General features: G+C 44.5%; 1 protein-coding gene and 1 pseudogene across 1 annotated transcript; both read left to right on the top strand.

The window, feature by feature from the left end:
* The first annotated feature begins 142 nt into the window (after positions 1-142).
* LOC139545220 (platelet glycoprotein Ib beta chain-like) lies at positions 143-7,910 on the top strand (annotated as a pseudogene).
* A 387-nt stretch (positions 7,911-8,297) lies between these two features.
* On the top strand, positions 8,298-22,173 carry dhx37 (DEAH (Asp-Glu-Ala-His) box polypeptide 37). Its single transcript, XM_071352748.1, has 26 exons — positions 8,298-8,797; positions 9,031-9,165; positions 9,392-9,561; positions 9,701-9,813; positions 9,974-10,340; positions 10,481-10,629; positions 10,771-10,863; positions 10,961-11,057; positions 11,328-11,441; positions 11,674-11,989; positions 12,072-12,148; positions 12,239-12,365; positions 12,460-12,536; positions 16,920-17,152; positions 17,268-17,379; positions 17,487-17,593; positions 17,766-17,954; positions 18,145-18,269; positions 19,946-20,062; positions 20,206-20,378; positions 20,508-20,622; positions 20,717-20,854; positions 21,148-21,242; positions 21,402-21,475; positions 21,553-21,650; positions 21,742-22,173. The coding sequence occupies exons 2-26, from the start codon at positions 9,057-9,059 to the stop codon at positions 21,816-21,818; spliced, it is 3,462 nt and encodes a 1,153-aa protein (XP_071208849.1). The 5' UTR covers positions 8,298-8,797; positions 9,031-9,056; the 3' UTR covers positions 21,819-22,173.
* The last annotated feature ends 965 nt before the right edge of the window (positions 22,174-23,138 follow it).

Genomic DNA, 23,138 nt, shown 5'->3' with positions numbered 1-23,138 from the left:
ACACCCCCCTGAAGCTTAAATAAGGCTTCCCTGACAGGAGCCTCTATGGCAGCGATAAGGAGTCAAATGCTGCTGACATTAAATAAATATGTTCTTCCTGTGTCCAATCAGTAGTGTGTGTCAACCATATGTGAGTGTCAGGGTGCTTTATCAGTGCAGGCCAGCTTGGACTTGTATACACTCTCATGCCTCTCAGTGATGAGTAGCAAACCACTCCTGCTATGAACACATGCAACAGCTACAACCACACACTCCTGCTACGACCACACACTCCTGCTATGACCACACACAACAGGGAAGGTAAGGCACCCTCTCCTGACCATAACCAGACCATAACACCTTTCACTATGACTGTAACTTAACTGTTTAATTAGGCTTTCTCCGTGTATGATATCACAAGCATGATAAATATGTGTACGCAACCAATCAAATTTGATTTGATTGGAGAATGGTCTCAGATGTCTGACAAACCTGTCAAAGATACATTTTTCTTCCAGTGGTAGTTATAAAAATGTAGGACAACAATGTTTCCTCTTTAGAAAACAACTACTATGGAGTATAACTGAATTGTTATTAAGATCAAAGGTTAGATGTAATTTTCAAATCCTCATATACACACATATGCTCGTCGAACATCTCATTCCAAAATGATCTGCATTAATATGGAGTTGGTCCCCCATTGCTTCTATAACAGCCTCCACTCTTCTGGGAAGGCTTTCCACTAGATGTTGAAACATTGCTGCGGGGACTTGCTTCCGTTCAGCCACAAGAGCATTAGTGAGTTCGGCACTAATGTTGGGCGACTAGGCCTGGCTTGCAGTTGGCATTCCAATTTTTATTATTATTATTTTTTTATTTCACCTTTATTTAACCAGGTAGGCTAGTTGAGAACAAGTTCTCATTTACAACTGCGACCTGGTCAAGATAAAGCACAGCAGTTCGACACATACAACAACACAGAGTTACACATGGAATAAACAAACATACAGTCAATAATACAGTAGAAAAAGTATATATACAGTTTGTGCAAATGAGGTAAGATAAGGGAGGTAAGGCAATAAATAGGCCATGGTGGCGAAGTAATTACAATATACCAATTAAACACTGGAATGATTGATGTGCAGAAGATGAATGTGCAAGTAGAGATACTGGGGTGCAAAGGGGCAAGATAAATAAATAAATACAGTAAGGGGATGAGGTAGTTGGATGGGCTATTTACAGATGGGTTACGTACAGGTGCAGTGATCTGTGAGCTGCTCTGACAGCTGGTGCTTAAAGCTAGTGAGGGAGATTTTTGCAGTTTGTTCCAGTCATTGGCAGCAGAGAACTGGAAGGAAAGGCGACCAAAGGAGGAATTGGCTTTGGGGGTGACCAGTGAGATGTACCTGCAGGAGCGCGTGCTATGGGTGGGTGCTGCTATGGTGACCAGTGAGCTGAGATAAGGCGGGGCTTTACCTAGCAAAGACTTGTAGATGACCTGGAGCCAGTGGGTTTGGCGATGAGTATGAAGCAAGGGCCGGCCAACGAGAGCATACAGGTCGCAGTGGTGGGTAGTATATGGGGCTTTGGTGACAAAACGGATGGCACTGTGATAGACTGCATCCAATTTGTTGAGTAGAGTGTTGGAGGCTATTTTGTAAATGACATCGCCGAAGTCAAGGATCGGTAGGATGGTCAGTTTTACGAGGGTATGTTTGGCAGCACGAGTGAAGGATGCTTTGTGGCGAAATAGGAAGCCGATTCTAGATTTAATTTTGGATTGGAGATGCTTAATGTGAGTCTGGAAGGAGAGTTTACAGTCTAACCAGACACCTAGGTATTTGTAGTTGTCCACATATTCTAAGTCAGAACCGTCCAGAGTAGTGATGCTGGACAGGCGGGCAGGTGCAGGCAGCGATTGGTTGAAGAGCATGCATTTAGTTTTACTTGCATTTAAGAGCAGTTGGAGGCCACGGAAGGAGAGTTGTACGGCATTGAAGCTCGTCTGGAGGTTAGTTAACACAGTGTCCAAAGAAAGGCCTGAAGTATACAGATTGGTGTCGTCTGCGTAGAGGTGGATCAGAGAATCACCAGCAACAAGAGCGACACCATTGATGTATACAGAGAAGAGAGTCGGCCCGAGAATTGAACCCTGTGGCACCTCCATAGAGACTGCCAGAGGTCCGGACAACAGGCCTTCCGATTTGACACACTGAAATCTATCAGAGAAGTAGGAGGTGAACCAGGCGAGGCAGTCATTTGAGAAACCAAGGCTGTTGAGTCTGCCGATAAGAATGTGGTGATTGACAGAGTCGAAAGCCTTGGCCAGGTCGATGAATATGGCTGCACAGTAATGTCTCTTATCGATGGCGGTTATGATATCATTTAGGACCTTGAGCGTGGCTGAAGTGCACCCATGACCAGCTTTGAAACCAGATTGCATAGCGGAGAAGGTACGGTGGGATTCAAAATGGTGAGTAATCTATTTGTTAACTTGGCTTTCGAAGACCTTATAAAGGCAGGGTAGGATAGATATAGGTCTGTAGCAGTTTGGGTCTAGAGTGTCTCCCCCTTTGAAAAGGGGGATGATCGAGGCAGCTTTCCAATCTTTGGGAATCTCAGACGATACGAAAGAGAGGTTGAACAGGCTAGTAATAGGGGTTGCAACAATTTCGGCAGATAATTTTAGAAAGAGAGGGTCCAGATTGTCTAGCCCGGCTGATTTGTAGGGGTCCAGATTTTGCAGCTGTTTCAGAACATCAGCTATCTGGATTTGGGTGAAGGAGAAATGGGGGAGGCTTGGGCGAGTTGCTGTGGGGGGTGCAGGGCAGTTGACCGGGGTAGGGGTAGCCAGGTGGAAAGCATGGCCAGCCGTAGAAAAATGCTTATTGAAATTGTCAATTGGATTTATCGGTGGTGACAGTGTTTCCTAGTCTCAGTGCAGTGGGCAACTGGGAGGAGGTGCTCTTATTCGCCATGGACTGTACAGTGTCCCAGAACTTTTTTGAGTTTGTGCTACAGGATGCACATTTCTGTTTGAAAAAGCTAGCCTTAGCTTTCCTAACTGCCTGTGTATATTGGTTCCTAGCTTCCCTGAAAAGTTGCATATCACGGGGGCTATTCGATGCTAATGCAGTACGCTACAGGATGTTTTTGTGCTGGTCAATGGCAGTCAGGTCTGGAGTGAACCAAGGGATATATCTGTTCCTGGTTCTACATTTTTGAATGGGGCATGCTTATTTAAGATGGTGAGGAAGGCACTTTTAAAGAATAACCAGGCATCCTCTACTGACGGGATGAGGTCAATATCCTTCCAGGATACCCGGACCAGGTCGATTAGAAAGGCCTGCTCACTGAAGTGTTTTAGGGAGCGTTTGACAGTGATGAGGGGTGGTCGTTTGACCGCAGACCCATTACGGATGCAGGCAATGAGGCAGTGATCGCTGAGATCTTGGTTGAAAACAGCAGAGGTGTATTTGGAGGGCAAGTTAGTTAGGATGATATCTATGAGGGTGCCCGTGTTTACGGATTTGGGGATGTACCTGGTAGGTTCATTGATAATTTGTGTGAGATTGACGGCATCAAGCTTAGATTGTAGGATGGCCGGGGTGTTAGGCATGTCGCAGTTTAGGTCTGCTAGCAGCACGAGCTCTGAAGATAGATGGGGGGCAATCAATTCACATATAAAGTCCAGGGCACAGCTGGGGGCAGTGGGTGGTCTATAGTAAGCGGCACCTTGTAAGAGACTTGTTTCTGGAAAGGTGGATTTTTAAAAGTAGAAGCTTGAATTGTTTGGGTACAGACCTGGATAGTAAGACAGAACTCTGCAGGCTATCTCTGCAGTAGATTGCAACTCCGCCCCCTTTGGCAGTTCTATCTTGTCGGGAAATGTTATAGTTAGGGATGGAAATTTCAGGGTTTTTGGTGGTCTTCCTAAGCCAGGATTCAGACACAGCTAAGACATCAGGGTTGGCAGAGTGTGCTAAAGCAGTGAATAAAACAAACTTAGGGAGGAGGCTTCTAATGTTAACATGCATGAAACCAAGGCTTTTACGGTTACAGAAGTCAACAAATGAGAGCACCTGGGGAATAGGAGTGGAGCAAGGCACTGCAGGTCCTGGATTAACCTCTACATCACCAGAGGAACAGAGGAGGAGTAGGATAAGGGTACGGCTAAAGACTATAAGAACTGGTTGTTTAGTACGTTCGGAACAGAGAGTAAAAGGAGCAGGTTTCTGGGTGCGATAGAATAGATTCAAGGCATAATGTACAGACAAAGGTATGGTAGGATGTAAATACATTGGAGGTAAACCTAGGCATTGAGTGATGATGAGAGAGATATTGTCTCTAGACACATTTAAACCAGGTGATGTCACCGTATGTGTGGGAGGTGGAACTAAGTGGTTGGCTAAGGCATATTGAGCAGGGCTAAAGCCTCTACAGTGAAATAAGACAATAATCACTAACCAGAACAGCAATGAACAAGGCATATTGACATTAGCGAGAGGCGTGCGTAGCCGAGTGATCATAGGGGTCCAGTGAGTAGATTAGGCTAGCTAGAGACAAGGCGATTCAGAGAGCTAGCAGGCCGGGGCTAGCAAGCTAGCAGAAGGGCCTTAGAGGGACATCGCGACAGAGGAAGTCTGTTATAGCCTTCTCGTGCGGTTACTTCGGTATACCAGCCGTGGTGTATTAGTAGGGTTTCATCCCTAAGGTTTTCAATGGGGTTGAGGTCAGGGCTCTGTGCAGGCCAGTCAAGTTCTTCCACACCGATCTCGACAAACCATTTCTGTATGGACCTCGCTTTGTGCACAGGGCCATTGTCATGCTGAAACAGGAAAGGGCCTTCCCCAAACTGTTGCCACAAAGTTGGGAGCACAGAATCGTCTAGAATGTCATTGTATTGTGTAACATTAATATTTGCCTTCACTGGAACTAAGCGGCCTAGCCCGAACCATGAAAAACAGCCCCAGACCATTATTCCTCCTCCACCAAACTTTACAGTTGCCACTATGCATTTGGACAGGTAGCTTGTCCTGGCACCCGCCAAACCCAGATTCGTCCGTCGGACTGCCAGACCGTTTCCATTGCTCCAGAGTCCGATGGCAGCGAGCTTTACACCACTCCAGCATTGCATATATCCATAATAATAATATTGTTGCATGATTTCGCCTGGATCAGGAAAGTTGATATCTCGTTCGCTGACAGCATTCTCTGCTCAGCAGCGAGATCGAATTTCAAAAGGGAAACATTGTTTCTTGATGTCTGACAGGCAGACAGCAAGGTTTATACAAACCATCACTGTTGGAAATCAAATGCTAGCCCAGAAGCAAGAGGAAATCAAATGCTAGCCCAGAAGCAAGAGGAAATCAAATGCTAGCCTAGAAGCAAGAGGAAATCAAATACTAGCCCAGAAGCAAGAGGAAATCAAATGTTGGCCCAGAAGCAAGAGGAAATCAAATGCTAGCCCAGAAGCAAGAGGAAATCAAATGTTGGCCCAGAAGCAAGAGGAAATCAAATGCTAGCCCAGAAGCAAGAGGAAATCAAATGCTAGCCTAGAAGCAAGAGGAAATCAAATACTAGCCCAGAAGCAAGAGGAAATCAAATGTTGGCCCAGAAGCAAGAGGAAATCAAATGCTAGCCCAGAAGCAAGAGGAAATCAAATGCTAGCCCAGAAGCAAGAGGAAATCAAATGCTAGCCCAGAAGCAAGAGGAATTAATGGGTTAATAAATGTCTTAGCGTTTATAACATTGGGCGCGAGTCAGAGATAGAATGTTGGTCCAAATTGTCCGTTAGCTCAGGGCTTTGGAGTACAAGTGTGTGAATCCTTCAGTGGTGGAAATAGTACCCAATCATCATAATTACTTCAGTATATTTAAAACCAAATACTTTTAGACTTTTACTGGGTGACTTTCACTTTTACTCAAGTATTAAAAGTAAATGTAATTGCTAAAATATACTTAAGTATCAAAAGTAAAAGTTTTAATAATTTCAAATTCCTTATATTAAGCAAACCAGAAAACACAATTTGTGTGTTTTATAAACTTACAGATAGCCAGGGGCACACTCCAACACTCAAGACATAATTTACTAACAAAGCATTTGTGTTTTACACCACCGGAATCCTTAGCCCAGGGCTAACGCTTAGCCCAGGTTAACAAATGTTTGTGTGAACACTGGCTAAGCTAGCCGGGTCATTCCTACAATGCGGTGCCTTTTGGACCTCATAACTCCAGGGAAAAAAAGGCACATCTTTTTTGGCTGCTGCATTTTCCCAACTTGTTAGGTGCATAAACCCAACAGGGTGGAACCTAACAGGCTGGACATTTGAAGCCCAAATTAGCCATAGCTCTGTGAGTGAACAACGAACAAAAGTGATATCAGTCACACATAAAAAAAATCTGAAATATAATAATAATAAATACAAAAATCATGAAAAAAAAATATCAGAGAGAATTTAACTAGGACTATAAAATAATGAAGTAAGATTGTAAATATGTTATTAGTTTAATAAGGCTTATATTTCTCGTGGAAGTTGATGAATAACACCCAGGAACATGGCAAAAATGCCTACATCCACTGAAAAAAAGTGTTCAAGATCCATACTTTTGTGTTCTTAAGGTAAAGGACATCTGACCTTATATTTAAAGCATTTTGGAATCCACAATTAACACTAAATAAGAAATGATATTTCCTGTGGACAGAAAAAGGTACCACAGTGTAGGAATGACCCCGCCCAGGGCCATTCTAGCCTGGTGCTAAGAACAATGCAGTGTGAAAAGGCCTTTTGGGTTGCTATCTCCCTTGCTTGGAATGATACATATTCTATTTTAAGGACTCATTTCACACTCACACTAAAATTATATCTGCATCCCTCACATGGCAGAGACATCCACAGACATGAGTTGGTATTGTTTCTCCTCCACCTTTCCAGTATGACATATGTCTCCCTACCTCTCTCTCTCTCTCCATCCTTTCACCCTCCCTCCCTCTTCAGAGTTGGCAGTGATGATGAGGGGGTTCCTGCCATGTGTGACTCAACTCCTGGGTCTGCTCCTCCTCTTGCTGACCCCAGGGAGGGTTGAAGGGTCATCAGGCTGTCCCTTGTCCTGCTCCTGTCATGGTGGTCAGGTAGACTGCAGCAACCGCACCCTCACCACCTCCTCTTTACCCTCCCACTTCCCCCCCGCAAGCATCGAGCTCCGTCTCCACGACAACCAGCTGACCACGCTCCCCAACGGCCTGCTGGACTCCCTTTCCTCCCTCCGCTCTGTCTCTCTCCATGGCAACCCCTGGACGTGTGATTGCGGCGTGCTCTACCTGCGTTCCTGGCTGCTCAAACAGCCTGTCGACTACGCGGGACACAGCAACGTCACCTGCGGTTCCCCTCCTGGCCTGCGGGGAAGGCTGGTGGTCTACCTGGCCGAGGAGGAGGTTTTGGAGTCCTGTCACTACTGGTACTGTGACCTGGCACTGGCCTCCCAGGTCTTTCTGTTTGTGTTTGTGGCGGTGCAGGTGGGGCTGCTGTGTGCCGTGGTCGTGTTCCTGAGGAGGTTTGAAAGGCTGTCCCGTGAGGCTCGAAGGACCACAGAGGAGAGCTTCGCTGGGGGGGTAGGGGCTTATGAGTAATAGTGAGTATGAGCCCCTGAAGGCCAGCAGCATCTGAAGAGGGGAGGGAGGGGCCAGGTAGGCAAGGAGGGAAAATAGGGAGTGGAAACAGCAAAATGCAGAGTTGAAAGAGAACCTTAAAAGGGTCAAGCTGGTGAGTTTGAAAGGGGACTTGTTAGATTCACTGGAGACTGGAGATTCCAGAGAGACTCACAGGACAAGAAACATGGGCAAATCTAAGTGGTTATGCATTTATTTTCTGAAGATTCTTTCAATATGTTTCGTTGCTTGCATCACTCAATAAAAAGCTGTTAAAATAATACATCAAGCTTTGAATACATTGCAGATAGATAGACAGATAGATAGACATTTAATTTACAATAATACTGTATTGTGTTATAATTTTTTTAATGGGTGTATTTTTAAAGGTTTGGGATGTACATTACCAGTCAAAAGTTTAGACACACCTACTACTCAAGGGTTATTCTTTATTTTTACTATTTTATACATTGTAGAATAATAGTGAAGACATCAAAACTATGCAATAACACATTTGGAATCATGTAGTAACCAAAAAAGTGTATTTGATATTCTTCAAAGTAGCCACCCTTTGTCTTAATGGCAGCTTTCTTCACGTTTGGCATTATCTCAACCAGCTTCAGTTATTTTTATTCGACGGCCCGCCATTAAAGCTAGTTAAAAGAGTAAAATTATGCTTTTTCAGCATGAATGGAGGATGCTTTATGTAGGACCCGGTCCACGGACGACACAGAGTTTGTACTGTCTTTGGTATTACTACTAGGCACATCAACCCTAGACGATAGTGCAGATCTGGCGCCCGCTATCGTCTGCCTAGGCTACTTTAGACCTAGGCTATTCCATACACTTCCACACAGAGCAGTTTAGCACACCATCATACACATGTGTCATATTAGCTATTGTACGCCTGTTTCATCGAATAAAAATGCGTTATTCACTGGAACGTTCAAAGATATTGTAATACATAAATACATAACCATAGCGTTCTGAAAAAGAGGGCGGAACTTTCATACTGATCATGTATCAGTGTCGGAACACAATGTGTGACGGACCCAGGCTTGATGTTGTATACACGTGAGATCCTGGAAAAGTTTCAAGAGCGAGCTGGATGGCATTTTGTCTTTAACGTTTATGCGCCAGACATTACCATAATTTCTACGTATTGACACGGTAAGTGTTGTTGTTCGTGTTTTGTATTAGCTAGCCAATGGAGTTAGCGTTTCACAAGAATAGTTTTGCTAGCATCAGTAACGTTAGCTACCGTAGCTGTTTAGGCTCTTTCTACCAGCGGCTGCATTTGTTTTCAAAACAGCTTAACAACGCATTAGTACCGACATATTTAAATGGGAACTTGTAGCACTCACCTCCCTGTCAATGCGATGCTATCTTTGTACGATCCATAGAACTACTGTCTGTTACGTGCCGTAAGATGGGACGACTGAGGAAGAGGCACAACTGGAAGGGACGGGAGCAGAACGAGACACATCCACCTCCAGAGGCCAAGGAGGAGGGGAAGACTGTTGTAGTGGAACTCAAAGGTACAACACTCAAGCGCCTGTGGCCCAATGGCTCTCAAAATATGTAGGTACACACGAGGGTGGGGAAGGGGAGAGATGCATGGTAACTAAGTATGAACATTTTTGCACTCTACTGTTAAGTCGCTCTGGGTAAGAGCGTCTGCTACTAAAATGTAAAACTACTGTTTGTGAGGTTGGTGTTGTAATGGGTGTGATTCTTGTGTACTCATGATTCTCTGTCCCACAGACGGGGCCAACCTAAAGGGGGTGGACGAGTGCAATGCCCTGGTCCTCCCAGCCACCAAAGCCAAGAAGAAGAGGGGCATTGAGAAGGCCCTTACTAAGAAACAGCCCCTTACCAAGAAACAGAGGAAACATCTACAAAAAGTCCTGGAGGTCAAAGAGAAGAAAGCCAAGGTAACATTCTCAATCTGCCTTCTCTGAGTCAGACCAGGCCAGTTCCAGTCAAGTATAATTATGAAGTGTGTCATTTGAAATAGTTCTGCACAAAAACATGAAACTACACTATTCATCATCTTCCTCCTTTGACTTCCAGAGAGTAGACATCCTGGCCAAACTGGCTGAAGTGCAGCTGCCTGACTCTGAGCTGAAGCTGCTCTACACCACCTCCAAATTGGGCACAGGAGACAAGCAGTACCAGACCAAACAGTAAGGCAGTGGGACTGTCACGCCATTGTAGCAGCATTTGGTTTAGTGAAGCTTTCCATAAGCTCAGGTTGACTGATGAACAATGATATTCAGTTGGAGGCATAGTGTCCTGGTCTACTGAAGGCTTGTGTGTGATCCTCTGTGGTGTTGTCTTTCTCAGGACTCCTGATGAGGTAGATGAAGGAGCATCAGGGCCCAGGATCAGCAGCCTGAGTGGAGCCAACAGGAAGAGGAAACGAAGAGCACGGGAGGAAGTGAAGGCAGAAGAGGAGAGTAGTGATTTGGACTCATCTGATGAAGAGATGGATAATGGAGGGATGGGAAATAGAAGGGTGGAGGCCACTAATGTCTCAGAATCTAAAGAGCCAGCCTCTGCCTGTCAGGAGAAAGAGGTGGAAGAGGTGAAAAAGGAAAAGAAAGAAGAGAAAAAGGAGACGAGCGAGGAGTCGGGCCCTGCCCGGGCTTCCAGTAAAAAGCCATCCGAGCCAGCAATCTTCATCTCCGTGGACAGACTGCCAGAGATGCAGGTGTGTGTTTCTTGTGTTGTGTGTTTGTTTCTCATGCACATTCTCTTTGTTTTTCTCAAGCCGTGTACATTTGTCTTTATTTCTCCTGCTGTGTGTGCGCGCGCATGTGTTTTTGTGTGTTTGTCCTGCAATGTGTGTAGGAGGCCCGTCTGAGGCTGCCAGTGCTGGCTGAGGAGCAAGTGATCATGGAGGCGGTGAGAGAGAACCATTTTGTCGTTCTGTGTGGAGAGACAGGAAGTGGTAAAACCACCCAGGTACCCCAGTTCTTGTACGAGGCTGGATATGCCAGGTAACACACACCCTGCTCTTCCTTTTCTCTGCTTCACTCTTATTCACCACTTATCTTTTTGTATGTTCATTTGAAGCCTTTTTTCACTCCACTAATACCATCATATCTCTGTTTACCCCTCTCCCTCTTGTTTCTCTCCAGTGGCACTGGAATCATTGGTGTGACAGAGCCTAGGAGAGTGGCAGCTGTCAGTATGTCCCACAGAGTGGCCAAAGAGATGAACCTGTCTACACGGTACACACACACGCACAATGGTTAGTGTTTGGATTTAGTTTCCATTTGTGTTTGGTTGTGTCTGAGGCTCTGTGTGTGTTTGGTTGTCTGTTGTTAGGGTAGTTTCGTACCAGATCCGTTATGAGGGGAATGTGACCAGTGACACCAAGATCAAGTTCATGACAGACGGAGTCCTGCTGAAGGAGATTCAGAAGGTAATCCTCCCACCCCCTCCTTATTCTCTATCCTTCCCTTCACTTGTTCCATCTTTCCCTCTCCCTACTTATCTGCCCCCCCCCCCCCCCCCCCATGTTTTTCCATATTTATTGTATGACTCCATTCTCAGTCTATTTGCCTTAGTCACCCAAATGGCACCCTAGTCCCTTTGTTGCACTACTTTTGACCAGAGCCCGTAGTGCGCTACTGTATAGGGAATGGGGTGCCATTTGAGACGCAATCTAAGTTTCTGTCTCTCTCTGCTGTAGGACTTCCTGCTCCAGAGGTACAGTGTGATCATCATAGATGAGGCCCATGAGAGGAGTGTGTACACAGACATCCTGATTGGCCTACTGTCACGCATCGTACCACTCAGAAACAAGGTCAGACAGACAGGGTTCATTTTTTTTGTTATTAAAAAAAGAACATCAACAAGTGACTGGGGGTTCCTGACACCTTGAGCCTGTTATTATATGCACAACTGTTATGTAAAGATTTATAAACTATTTACTAAATCGAAAATGTGTTTAATAAGGATTTATTAGCAGACTTCTCTACCCAACTTGCTGTTGTCCTTATTTTTTCCTACCCTGTTGTTTCCTGTGTGTCATACAGAAAGGCCACCCCATGAAGCTGATAGTGATGTCAGCTACACTGCGTGTGGAGGACTTCACAGAAAACAGGAAGCTGTTTCCTACTCCTCCTCCCGTCATCAAGGTGGAGGCCCGTCAGTTCCCTGTAAGCGTCCACTTTAACAAACGGACTCCTCTGGAGGACTACGCTGGAGAGGTGTTCCGCAAGACCTGTAAGATCCACCGCATGCTGCCCCCTGGGGGTATCCTGGTGTTCCTAACGGGTCAGGCTGAGGTCCACTCTGTCTGCAGGAGACTGAGGAGGGCCTTCCCTTTCAGGAGGGGCAACACAGCTACTGGTATGTTTTGTTTAAATTCTTTTTTTACACACACACACAGTCTTTACACAGTGTAAAATGTATGACTGTGTGTTCTGATAAGGTGAGGGAGAGGAGGCAGCAACAGACTCCTCAGATGAGATGAAGAAGTTTAAGAAAGCCAAACATAAGAGAACTGTGGTACGTACTACTTAGTTATTCTGTCACTGTTGAGAAGTGTGTGAGTGAATGTTTTAATGCTGTTTGTGTGTGGTTTCTGTTTGTGAGTAGTCCCTGCCCCGTATTGACCTGGATAACTACTCAGCGTTGCCGGTGGATGAGGGGGACGAGGACCGTCTGGCGGGGATAGATGATGAGGGGTCAGACCTGGAACTAGGAGACGACGCTGCAGACACAGGTAAGAGAAAAGGACAGCTAGGTGTATGTGTTGCCCTACAGCTCTCAGGTATGTATCCTTGATTCATATGTTCTCTTTCTCTCCGTGTCTGTAGAGGAGAAGGCGGACCCGTCCCTCCCTCTTTATGTCCTCCCCCTCTACTCTCTCCTGGCTCCAGAGCAGCAGGCCAAGGTAAGACGGGCCACTTGGCACAAGAAATCTACACTAGACTAACTTTTTATGGCTGGGATCCCTGTAACAGGACAACAGCCAGTGAAAGTGCAGGGAGCCAAATTCAAAACAACAGAAATCTCATAATTAAAATTCCTCAGACATACAAGTATTTTACACCATTTTAAAGATAAACTTGTTAATCCCACCACAGTGTCCGATTTCAAAAAGGCTTTAGTACGAAAGCACAGCATATCATTATGTTAGGTCAGCACCTATTCACAGAAAAACACAGCCATTTTTCCAGCCAAAGAGAGGACTCACAAAAAGCATAAATAGAGATAAAATTAATCACTAACCTTTGATTATCTTCATCAGATGACACTCATAGGACTTCATGTTACACAATACATGTATGTTTTGTTCGGTAAAGTTCATATTTATATCCAAAAATCTCAGTTTACATTGGCACGTTATGTTCAGTAATGTTTTGCCTCCAAAACATCCAGTGATTTTTGCAGAGAGCCACATCAATTTACAGAAATACTCATAATAAACATTGATAAAAGATACAAGTATTATACATGGAACTTTAGATAAACCTCTGTCAGATTTAAAAAAAACTTTATGGAAAAAGCACCCCATGCTATAATCTGAGTACAGCGCTCAGAGCCCAAACAAGCCATGAAGATATCTGTCATGTTGTGGAGTCAACAGATGTCAGAATAGCATTATAAATATCCACTTACCTTTGATCTTCATCAGAATGCACTCCCAAGAATCCCAGTTCCACAATAAATGTTTGATTTGTTCCATAAAGTCCATCATTTATGTCCAAATACCTCTCTTTTTGTTCGCGCGTTCAGTACACAATCCAAACTCACGACGCGCGGGAAAGTCCATGCGTAAGTTCAGACGAAAAGTCATATTACAGTTCGTAGAAACATGTCAAACAAAGTATAGAATCAATCGTTAGGATGTTTTTAACATAAATCTTCAATAATGTTCCAACCGGAGAATTCCTTTGTCTTCAGAAATGCAATGGAACGCAAGCTAACTCTCTCACGTGAACGCGCCTGGTCAGCTAATGGCACTCTTCCAGAGCCCTGACTCAAAGAGCCCTCATTCCCCCCTCCTTCACAGTAGAAGCATCAAACAAGGTTCTAAAGAAGTGGAAGCCTTAGGAAGTGCAATATGACCAATATCCCACTGTATCTTCGATGGGCAAAGAGTTGAAAACCTACAAACCTCAGATTTCCCACTTCCTGGTTGGAATTTTTTTCTCTGGTTTTTGCCTGCCATATGAGTTCTGTTATACTCACAGACTTCATTCAAACAGTTTTAGAAACTTCGGAGTGTTTTCTATTTAAATCTAATAATATGCATATACACTGCTCAAAAAAATAAAGGGAACACTTAAACAACACAATGTAACTCCAAGTCAATCACACTTCTATGAAATCAAACTGTCCACTTAGGAAGCAACACTGATGGACAATAAATTGCACATGCTGTTGTGCAAATGGAATAGACAAAAGGTGGAAATTATAGGCAATTAGCAAGACACCCCCAAAAAAGGAGTGATTCTGCAGGTGGTGACCAGAGACAACTTCTCAGTTCCTATGCTTCCTGGCTGATGTTTTGGTCACTTTTGAATGCTGGCGGTGCTCTCACTCTAGTGGTAGCATGAGACGGAGTCTACAACCACACAAGTGGCTCAAGATTGGCAAATTCGCCACTGGCGCCCTGTGCTCTTCACAGATGAAAGCAGGTTCACACTGAGCACATGAGCACATGTGACAGACGTGACAGAGTCTGGAGACGCCGTGGAGAATGTTCTGCTGCCTGCAACATCCTCCAGCATGACCGGTTTGGCGGTGGGTCAGTCATGGTGTGGGGTGGCATTTCTTTGTGGGGCCGCACAGCCCTCCATGTGCTCGCCAGAGGTAGCCTGACTGCCATTAGGTACCGAGATGAGATCCTCAGACCCCTTGTGAGACCATATGCTGACATATGCACATTTGTGGCCTGCTGAAAGGTCATTTTGCAGGGCTCTGGCAGTGCACCTCCTTGCACAAAGGCGGAGGTAGCGGTCCTGCTGCTGGGTTGTTGCCCTCCTACGGCCTCCTCCACGTCTCCTGATGTACTGGCCTGTCTCCTGGTAGCGCCTCCATGCTCTGGACACTACGCTGACAGACACAGCAAACCTTTTTGCCACAGCTCGCATTGATGTGCCATCCTGGATGAACTGCACTACCTGAGCCACTTGTGTGGGTTGTAGACTCCGTCTCATGCTACCACTAGAGTGAGAGCACCGCCAGCATTCAAAAGTGACCAAAACATCAGCCAGGAAGCATAGGAACTGAGAAGTTGTCTGTGGTCACCACCTGCAGAATCACTCCTTTTTTGGGGGTGTCTTGCTAATTGCCTATAATTTCCACCTTTTGTCTATTCCATTTGCACAACAGCATGTGCAATTTATTGTCCATCAGTGTTGCTTCCTAAGTGGACAGTTTGATTTCATAGAAGTGTGATTGACTTGGAGTTACATTGTGTTGTTTAAGTGTTCCCTTTATTTTTTTGAGCAGTGTATTAGCAACTGGGCATGAGTAGCAGGCAGTTTACTCTGGGCACCTTATTCATCCAAGCTACTCAATACTGCCCCCAGCCATAAGCGGTTTAATTAAGTGATATCGTTGCATTAATGCATGGATCTTTGATCTGTCTGTCTGTGCAAGCTTGCATGTGAGCTTGTCCTTGTGTGCATGCTTATTGTGCATGTACAGTTGAAGTCGGAAGTTTATACACCTTAGCCAAATAAATTTTAACTCATTTTTTTCAATTCCCTGTCTTAGGTCAGTTAGGATCACTACTTTATTTTAAGAATGTGATACGTCAGAATAATAGTTGTTTTATTTCAGCTTTTATTTATTTCATCACATTCCCAGTGGGTTAGAAGTTTACATGCACTGAATTAGTATTTGGTAGCATTGCCTTTAAAATGTTTAACTTGGGTCAAACGTTTAGGGTAGCCTTCTACAAGCTTCCCACAATAAGTTGGGTGAATTTTGGCCCATTCCTCCTGACAGAGCTGGTGTAACTGAGTCAGGTTTGTAGGCCTCCTTGCTCGCACACGCTTTTTCAGTTCCGCCCACAAATTTTCTATAGGATTGAGGTCTGGGCTTTGTGATGGCCACTCCAATACCTTGACTTTGTTGTCCTTAAGCCATTTTGCCACAACTTTGGAAGTATGCTTGGAGTTATTGTCCATTTGGAAGACCCATGTGCGATCAAGCTTTAACTTCCTGACTGATGTCTTGAGATTTTGCTTCAATATATCCACATAATTTTCGTCCCTCATGATGCCATCTATTTTGTGAAGTGAACCAGTCCCTCCTGCAGCAAAGCACCCCCACAACATGATGCTGCCACCCCCGTGCTTCACGGTTGGGATGGTGTTCTTCGGCTTGCAAGCCTCCCCTTTTTCCCGCCAAACATAACGACGGTCATTATGGCCAAACAGTTCTATTTTTGTTTCATCAGACCAGAGGACATTACTCCAAAAAATACGCTCTTTGTCCCCATGTGCAGTTGCAAACTGTAGTCTGGCTTTTTTTATGGCAGTTTTGGAGCAGTGGCTTCTTCCTTGCTGAGCTGCATTTCAGGTTATGTCGATATAGGACTCGTTTTACTGTGGATATAGATACTTTTGTACCTGTTTCCTCCAGCATCTTCACAAGGTCCTTTGCTGTTGTTCTGGGATTGATTTGCACTTTTCGCACCAAAGTACGTTCTCTAGGAGACCGAACGCATCTCCTTCCTGACCGGTATGACGGCTGCGTGGTCCCATGGTGTTTATACTTGCGTACTATTCTTTGTACAGATGAACGTGGTACCTCCAGGCATTTGGAAATTGCTTCCAAGGATGAACCAGACTTGTGGAGGTCTACAATGTTTTTTCTGAGGTCTTGGCTGATTTCTGTTGATTTTCCCATGATGTCAAGCAAAGAGGCACTGAGTTTGAAGGTAGGCCTTGAAATACATCCACAGGTACACCTCCAATTGACTCAAATTATGTAAATTAGCCTATCAGAAGCTTCTAAAGCCATCCCCTCATTTTCTGGAATTTTCCCAGCTGTTTAAAGGCACAGTCTACTTAGTGTATGTAAACTTCTGACCCACTGGAATTGTGATTAAGTGAAATTATCTGTCTGTAAACAATTGTTGGAAAAATTTATTGTGTCATGCATAAAGTAGATGTCCTAACCGACTTGCCAAAACTATAATTTGTTAACAAGAAATTTGTGGAGTGGTTGAAGAACGAGTTTTAATGTCTCCAACCTAAGTGTATATAAACTTCTGACTTCAACTGTGTATATGTGTGTTTCTAATCTTTGTGTCCAGGTGTTCCGGCCCCCTCCTCATGGTGCACGTCTGTGTGTCGTGGCTACCAATGTAGCAGAAACCTCTCTAACCATCCCGGGGATAAAGTATGTGGTCGACTGCGGTCGGGTCAAGAAGCGCTTCTACGACCGCGTCACAGGGGTCTCCTGCTTCAAGGTCTCCTGGACCTCACAGGCCTCAGCCAATCAGAGGGCAGGCCGGGCAGGCCGTACCGAACCTGGACACTGCTATAGGTCAGCACTAGAAAGGGGTGTTTAATTGTTAAAGTAAATGCTTTCACACCCCATTTTTAACCTCAATCATTTCTAACTGGGATAAAATTGAATGTGCTATGACTGTGTGTGCTAGGCTGTACTCATCAGCGGTGTTTGGAGACTTCAGTCTGTTCTCGGAGGCAGAGATCACCCGCAGGCCAGTTGAGGACCTGGTATTACAGATGAAGGACCTTAACATAGACAAGGTCAGAGAAATAACACATTGATTGATGCTGTTAAGAGGGAGAAAGTCTTCCTGTGAATTTAGTCAGACACTACCTATTTGGCTAATGGTTTGTTCCTGTGTGTTCAGGTGGTCAACTTCCCATTCCCCACAACTCCCTCAGCTGAGGCGCTGGTGGCAGCAGAACAGTTACTGGTTTCACTGGGAGCACTAGAGGAGCCGCCGCGCACCGGACGGTAAGCAGTTAAACCTGACTCACTCTACCTCACCCTTCACTCAACCTACCTCACTGCTCAAAAACTCCCTTCTCAGCAGGTATATCTGAAGTCCCCTCTTCAGATCCTCTACCCCACTATCCCCTCCTGCAGCAAACTCACCCACCGATCAATCCATCTCTATCTGCTTTAGGGTTAAGGAGATGGAGCGAGCGCGTCTGAGCTGTCCCATCAGCCCCTTGGGCAGGGCAATGGCGTCGTTCCCCGTGTCACCACGCTACGCTAAGATGCTGGCGCTAGGGAAGCAGCAGGACTGTCTGCCTTACGTCATCGCTGTGGTGGCCGCCATGACGGTCCGGGAGATCTTTGAGGATCTGGACAGGTGAGGGGCAGAGAGAGAGTAGAGGAAATGTGTTTATGGGATTATTCTAAAATACATAGACATTAGAATAGCACGTGTTTCTGATCAAACAGAGTTTTGGTTTCGTTACTTATTGTGAAATGCATATTTAAACAAGATCCTAATGTGTTTGCGTCTCTACATTCTCTCTCCGCCGTCTCTATTGGTCCAGACCTGCTGGTAGTGAGGATGAGAGCTCCAAGCTGGCCCAGCGTCGAGCCCGGCTGGCCCAGATGAGGAGGCTGTGGGCTGGGCAGGGAGCCTCTCTACTGCTGGGGGACCTCATGGTCCTGCTGGGTAAGGCTGGAGTATGACGGTGTGGTGGTGTTTTTCTTTGTGTGTGTGTTCTGTACACTACCGGTCAAAAGTTTTAGAACAACTACTCATTCAAGGGTTTTTCTTTATTTTTACTATTTTCTACATTGTCGAATAATAGTGAAGACATCAACACTATGAAATAACACATATGGAATCATGTAGGAACCAAAAAAGTGTTTAACAAATCAAAATATATATTTGAGTTTCTTCAAATAGCCAACCTTTGCCTTGACAGCTTTGCACACTGTTGGCATTCTCTCAACCAGCTTCATGAGGTAGTCACCTGGAATGCATTCAATTAGCAGGTGTGCCTTGTTAAAAGTTAATTTGTGTAATTTTTTTCTTAATGTGTTTGAGCCAGTCAGTTGTGGTGTGACAAGGTAGGGGTGGTATACAGAAAGAGTCCTATTTGGTAAAAGACCAAGTCCATATTATGGCAAGAACAGCTCAAATAAGCAAAGAGAAATGACATTCCATCATTACTTTAAGACATGAAGGTCAGTCAATACGGAACATTTCAAGAACTTTGAAAGTTTCTTCAAGTGCAGTCGCAAAAACCATCAAACGCCATGGTGAAACTGGCTCTCATGAGGACCACCACAGAAATGGAAGACCCAGAGTTACCTCTGCTGCAGAGGATAAGTTCATTAGAGTTACCAGCCTCAGAAATTGCAACCCAAATAAATGCTTCAGAGTTCAAGTAACAGACACATCTCAACATCAACTGTTCAGAGGAGAATCAGGCCTTTATGGGCGAATTGCTGCAAAGAAACCACTACTAAAGGACACCAATAAGAAGAAGAGTCTTGCTTGGGCCAAGAAACACAAGCAATGTACATCAGACTGATGGAAATTAGTTCTTTGGTCTGGAGTACAAATTTGATATTTTTGGTTCCAGCTGCAGTGTCTTTGTGAGACGCTGTGTGTTTGTGTGTGAACGGATCATCTCTGCATGTGTATTTCCCACCGTCGTAAAGCATGGAGGTGTTATGGTGTGGGGGTGTTTTGCTGTTGACACAGTCTGCGATTTATTTAGCGTTTCAAGGCACACTTAACCAGCATGTATACCACAGCATTCTGCAGTGATATGCCATCCCATCTGGTTTGGGCTTAGTGGGACTATCATTTGTTTTTCAACAGGACAATGACCCAACACACCTCCAGGCTGTGTAAGGGCTATTTTAATAAGAAGGATAGTGATAGAGTGCTGCATCAGATGACCTGGCCACCACAATCCCCCGACCTCAACCAAATTGAGATGGTTTGTGATGAGTTAGACCGCAGAGTGAAGGAAAAGCAGCCGACAAGTGCTCAGCATATGTAGGAACTCCTTCAAGACTGTTGGAAGAGCATTCCAGGTGAAGCTGGTTGAGAAAATACCAAAAGTGTGCAAAGCTGTCATCAAGGCAAAGAGTGGCTATTTGAAGAATCTCAAAAATAAAATATATTTTGATTTGTTTAACACCTTTTTTTTTTGGTTACTACATGATTCCATATGTGTTTTTTCATAGTTTTGATGTCTTAACTATTCTTCTACATTGTAGAAAATAGTAAAACAAAAAAAGAGAGAAACTGTTGAATGAGTAGGTGTTCTAACATTTTTGACCGGTAGTGTACTGCATGTGTCTGTGTTAAAGTATGATGGGTTACCTCAGGTGCTGTGGGTGCGTGTGAGTTTGCTGGCTGCACTTTTAAATTCTGTGAGGAGAATGGACTGAGGTATAAAGCCATGCTGGAGATCAGACGACTTAGAGGACAGCTCACCAACGCAGGTACACACACACACACACACACTCAGTGTATTTGTCACGTGTGCCGAATACAACAGGTGTAGACCTTACAGTGAAATGCTTACTTACAGGCCCTAACCAACAGTGCAATTCTTAAGTAAAAACTCTGTCCTCTCCTTCAATAGTGAACTCAGTGTGTCCAGAGGTGGGTGTGTTTGTGGACTGTAAGATGGCTCCACCTACTGAGAGCCAGGTGGTGTGTTTACGTCAGATAGTGCTGGCGGGACTGGGAGACCACCTCGCCAGACGGGTACAGCAAGAGGAACTACTAGACCTAAAATGGAGGAATGCATACAAGGTGAGTTCACCTATAACACTGATTGGTGAGGAAAGTTTTTTTTTTTTAAATATTTTTTAAAAAATCTTTGTGTTTCTTAGTCCCCTTTCTGATCCTGCTTGTTGATAATGTTGTGTTAACCCTTTTCAGACCCCACTCCTGGATGAGCCAGTCTACATCCACCCCTCCTCAGCCCTGTTTAAAACGCTACCTCAGTTTGTGGTCTATCAGGAGGTCTTGGAGACCACCAAAATGTACATGAGAGGTAGGTGAAACACTTCCACTGATTATAGTACAGTTTAATGTCATCAGTATTCCGTTATGCCAACAGCTGTTAACTAGGGAGATTTGTCTCTCAGGTGTGTCAGCGGTAGAACCAGAGTGGGTTCCCCAGCTCCTCACCCAGTACTGCCATTTTGGATCTCCTCTGGAGACCCCGTTGCCATGGCTCTGTGCCTCTACAGGCAGGGTCAAATGTCACTGTACCAGCACCTTTTGTGAGTCTGCTCTACACCATGCCTGTCTTTGTCACGTTCAGTAATTTAGTATCTCCCTGGTCTGTGTGGGCTGTAACGTCTCTGATCTCTCTGGCTCCGTCTCAATTCATCTTTCCTCAATTCCTTGAATCCCCTCATCTCCTCAAAACGTATTGAAGAGGAAGGTCTGAGGAGAGGGACCTTGGACCTTCTCTAATACAGTAGAAAAGGAGGCGAGGAGAGAGGATGTGAAGAATCACAGAAACACTGATTGAGATTGAGCCTAACACTCTATTCCCCGTATCTCCCTTCAGTCCGATGTGGCTGGCAGCTTCCTGCTATAGAGATGGATTACCCAGATGGCCTGGAGCGATACAAACTGTTTGCCAGGTTCCTTCTGGAAGGACAGGTACTGAAAGCACTGGCTGCATCCCAAAGGAAACCCTTTAACCTATGTGTACTCTATAGTGTCAGATCAGGCAGTACAGATCTCTGGGACAAACCTGGTTAGATGGAGTAAAACAGAGGTTGACTGCACTCACTTTTATTTGTGTGTCATGTGTTTCAGGTCTGCCCTAAATTGAAGCAGCACAGCAGTTATCTTCTCTCAAACCCTTCCATCATGATGAAGACCTGGGCAAAGTAAGCCAAGCGTTCCTTTCACTACACCACATAGGATGGTCTGTCTGTGTTAATGCTTAATGTTTTTCCTCTGTCAGACTCCAGCCCAGGACTGAGGCTCTGCTGGGAGCTTTGGTGTCAGAGAGAGTGGACTGCAGAGACGTACTGCTCTCATCTTGGAAGAACAACGACAAATGTACGTATTTGTGTCATTTCAATGAGAGACTGTCAAACGTGTCAAATTGTTTAACATGATGTTCTCTATTCTCATAATTTTCTCCTTCCAGTCCTCTTGACTGCGTACTGCCAGTGGATCCCTGAAGCTAAGCACCAAGACGTGGCCAAGAGCTGGCCTCCCATCTGACACAGAGGACACTGATACCAGCTTTGCAGCCTGCATTACCAACACAGTCCCATCAACACAACCCCATTACCCATACCAGGGAGCCAGTTATCCATACCTCAGCCAGCCACACAGAACCTTTTGGCTGTTCTGTTCAGGGGAAGGGCTAATATTTCACTTGGACCATGTGTCCTTCTCTGGTTGTGCTTTGATACATTTTTAATACTGCTTATTTGTGCTAGTCTGAAACTGATGATTAGAAGGAGATTTGATCAATGTTGGACAGAATGAAAATCCCAAAATCTTTTTGAAGATGAAGCCTTAGACTCTTACCACGCAGTTGACACCCTAAATAAATACAAGGCTTTAAAAAAAATGTTTTTATTGAAGTGAATTTATTAGTGTGTTTCCTGAAGATTTCTTGCATAGTCTTACTATCATATTTATTTCCCTCGCTCTAGCGCTTAAAGGATTTAAGCTATGAGTACGAAACTTTTAGGTGCAGACCTCCTGAGCTTAGATTGCTTGAGAAAATATTTTGTATAGCATTTATACTTTAACTACAACAATATGTAAAATGTTCTCCAATGTATTTCAATGGCAAAAAAGGGCCATAAACAAAGTATCTCTTTCACCGTTTTCAGACTATCAACTCCAAACCAACGTTGAGATGTTCAGACTGACCCTACTTAGATTGCTTGTCAAAGGGTTTTTGATACTATTTAGGACTCTATTCAGTCTATTGCTGAAGCGTTACAGATTGCGCGATTGAAATGAAAAGGTAATTTCCGTCTCCACTAACGGGGTAACATTGCTTATAAATTTCAATCATGCTGTAACTTCTGCAATATGGATTGAATAGAGCGTATGTACTTTTAAACTATAACCATGTTAAATGAATTGCCTGTTTGAATGAGAACCATTAAAAATAGTGGTAGCTATTCAAAATGGTCCTGCTCTTTGGCCAATTAGGCAACAAAACCAAGTTTAAAACATTCGGGCTATCCTAACTTCAAATGTTCTAACATGGATACAGTGCTTCCAGAAAGTACTTAGACCCCTTTACTCTTCCATATTTTGTTACGTTACAGCCGTATTCTAAAATGGATTCAATAGTTTTATTTCTCAATCTACACGCAATATACCCCATAATGACAAAGCAAAAACAGGTTTTTAGAAATGGAAATATCACATTTACATAAGTATTCAGACCCTATACTCAGTACTTTGTTGAAGCACCTTTGGCTGCAATTACAGCCTTGAGTCTTGGGTATGATGCTACAAGCTTGGCACACCTGTATTTGGGGGGGTTTCTCTCATTCTTCTCTGCAGATCCTCAAG

This window comes from Salvelinus alpinus, chromosome 19, assembly GCF_045679555.1.
Source record: "Salvelinus alpinus chromosome 19, SLU_Salpinus.1, whole genome shotgun sequence".
Taxonomy (NCBI): Eukaryota; Metazoa; Chordata; class Actinopteri; order Salmoniformes; family Salmonidae; genus Salvelinus; species Salvelinus alpinus.
Note: the sequence above shows the minus strand (reverse complement) of the source record. Positions and strands in the feature narration are given on the sequence as shown.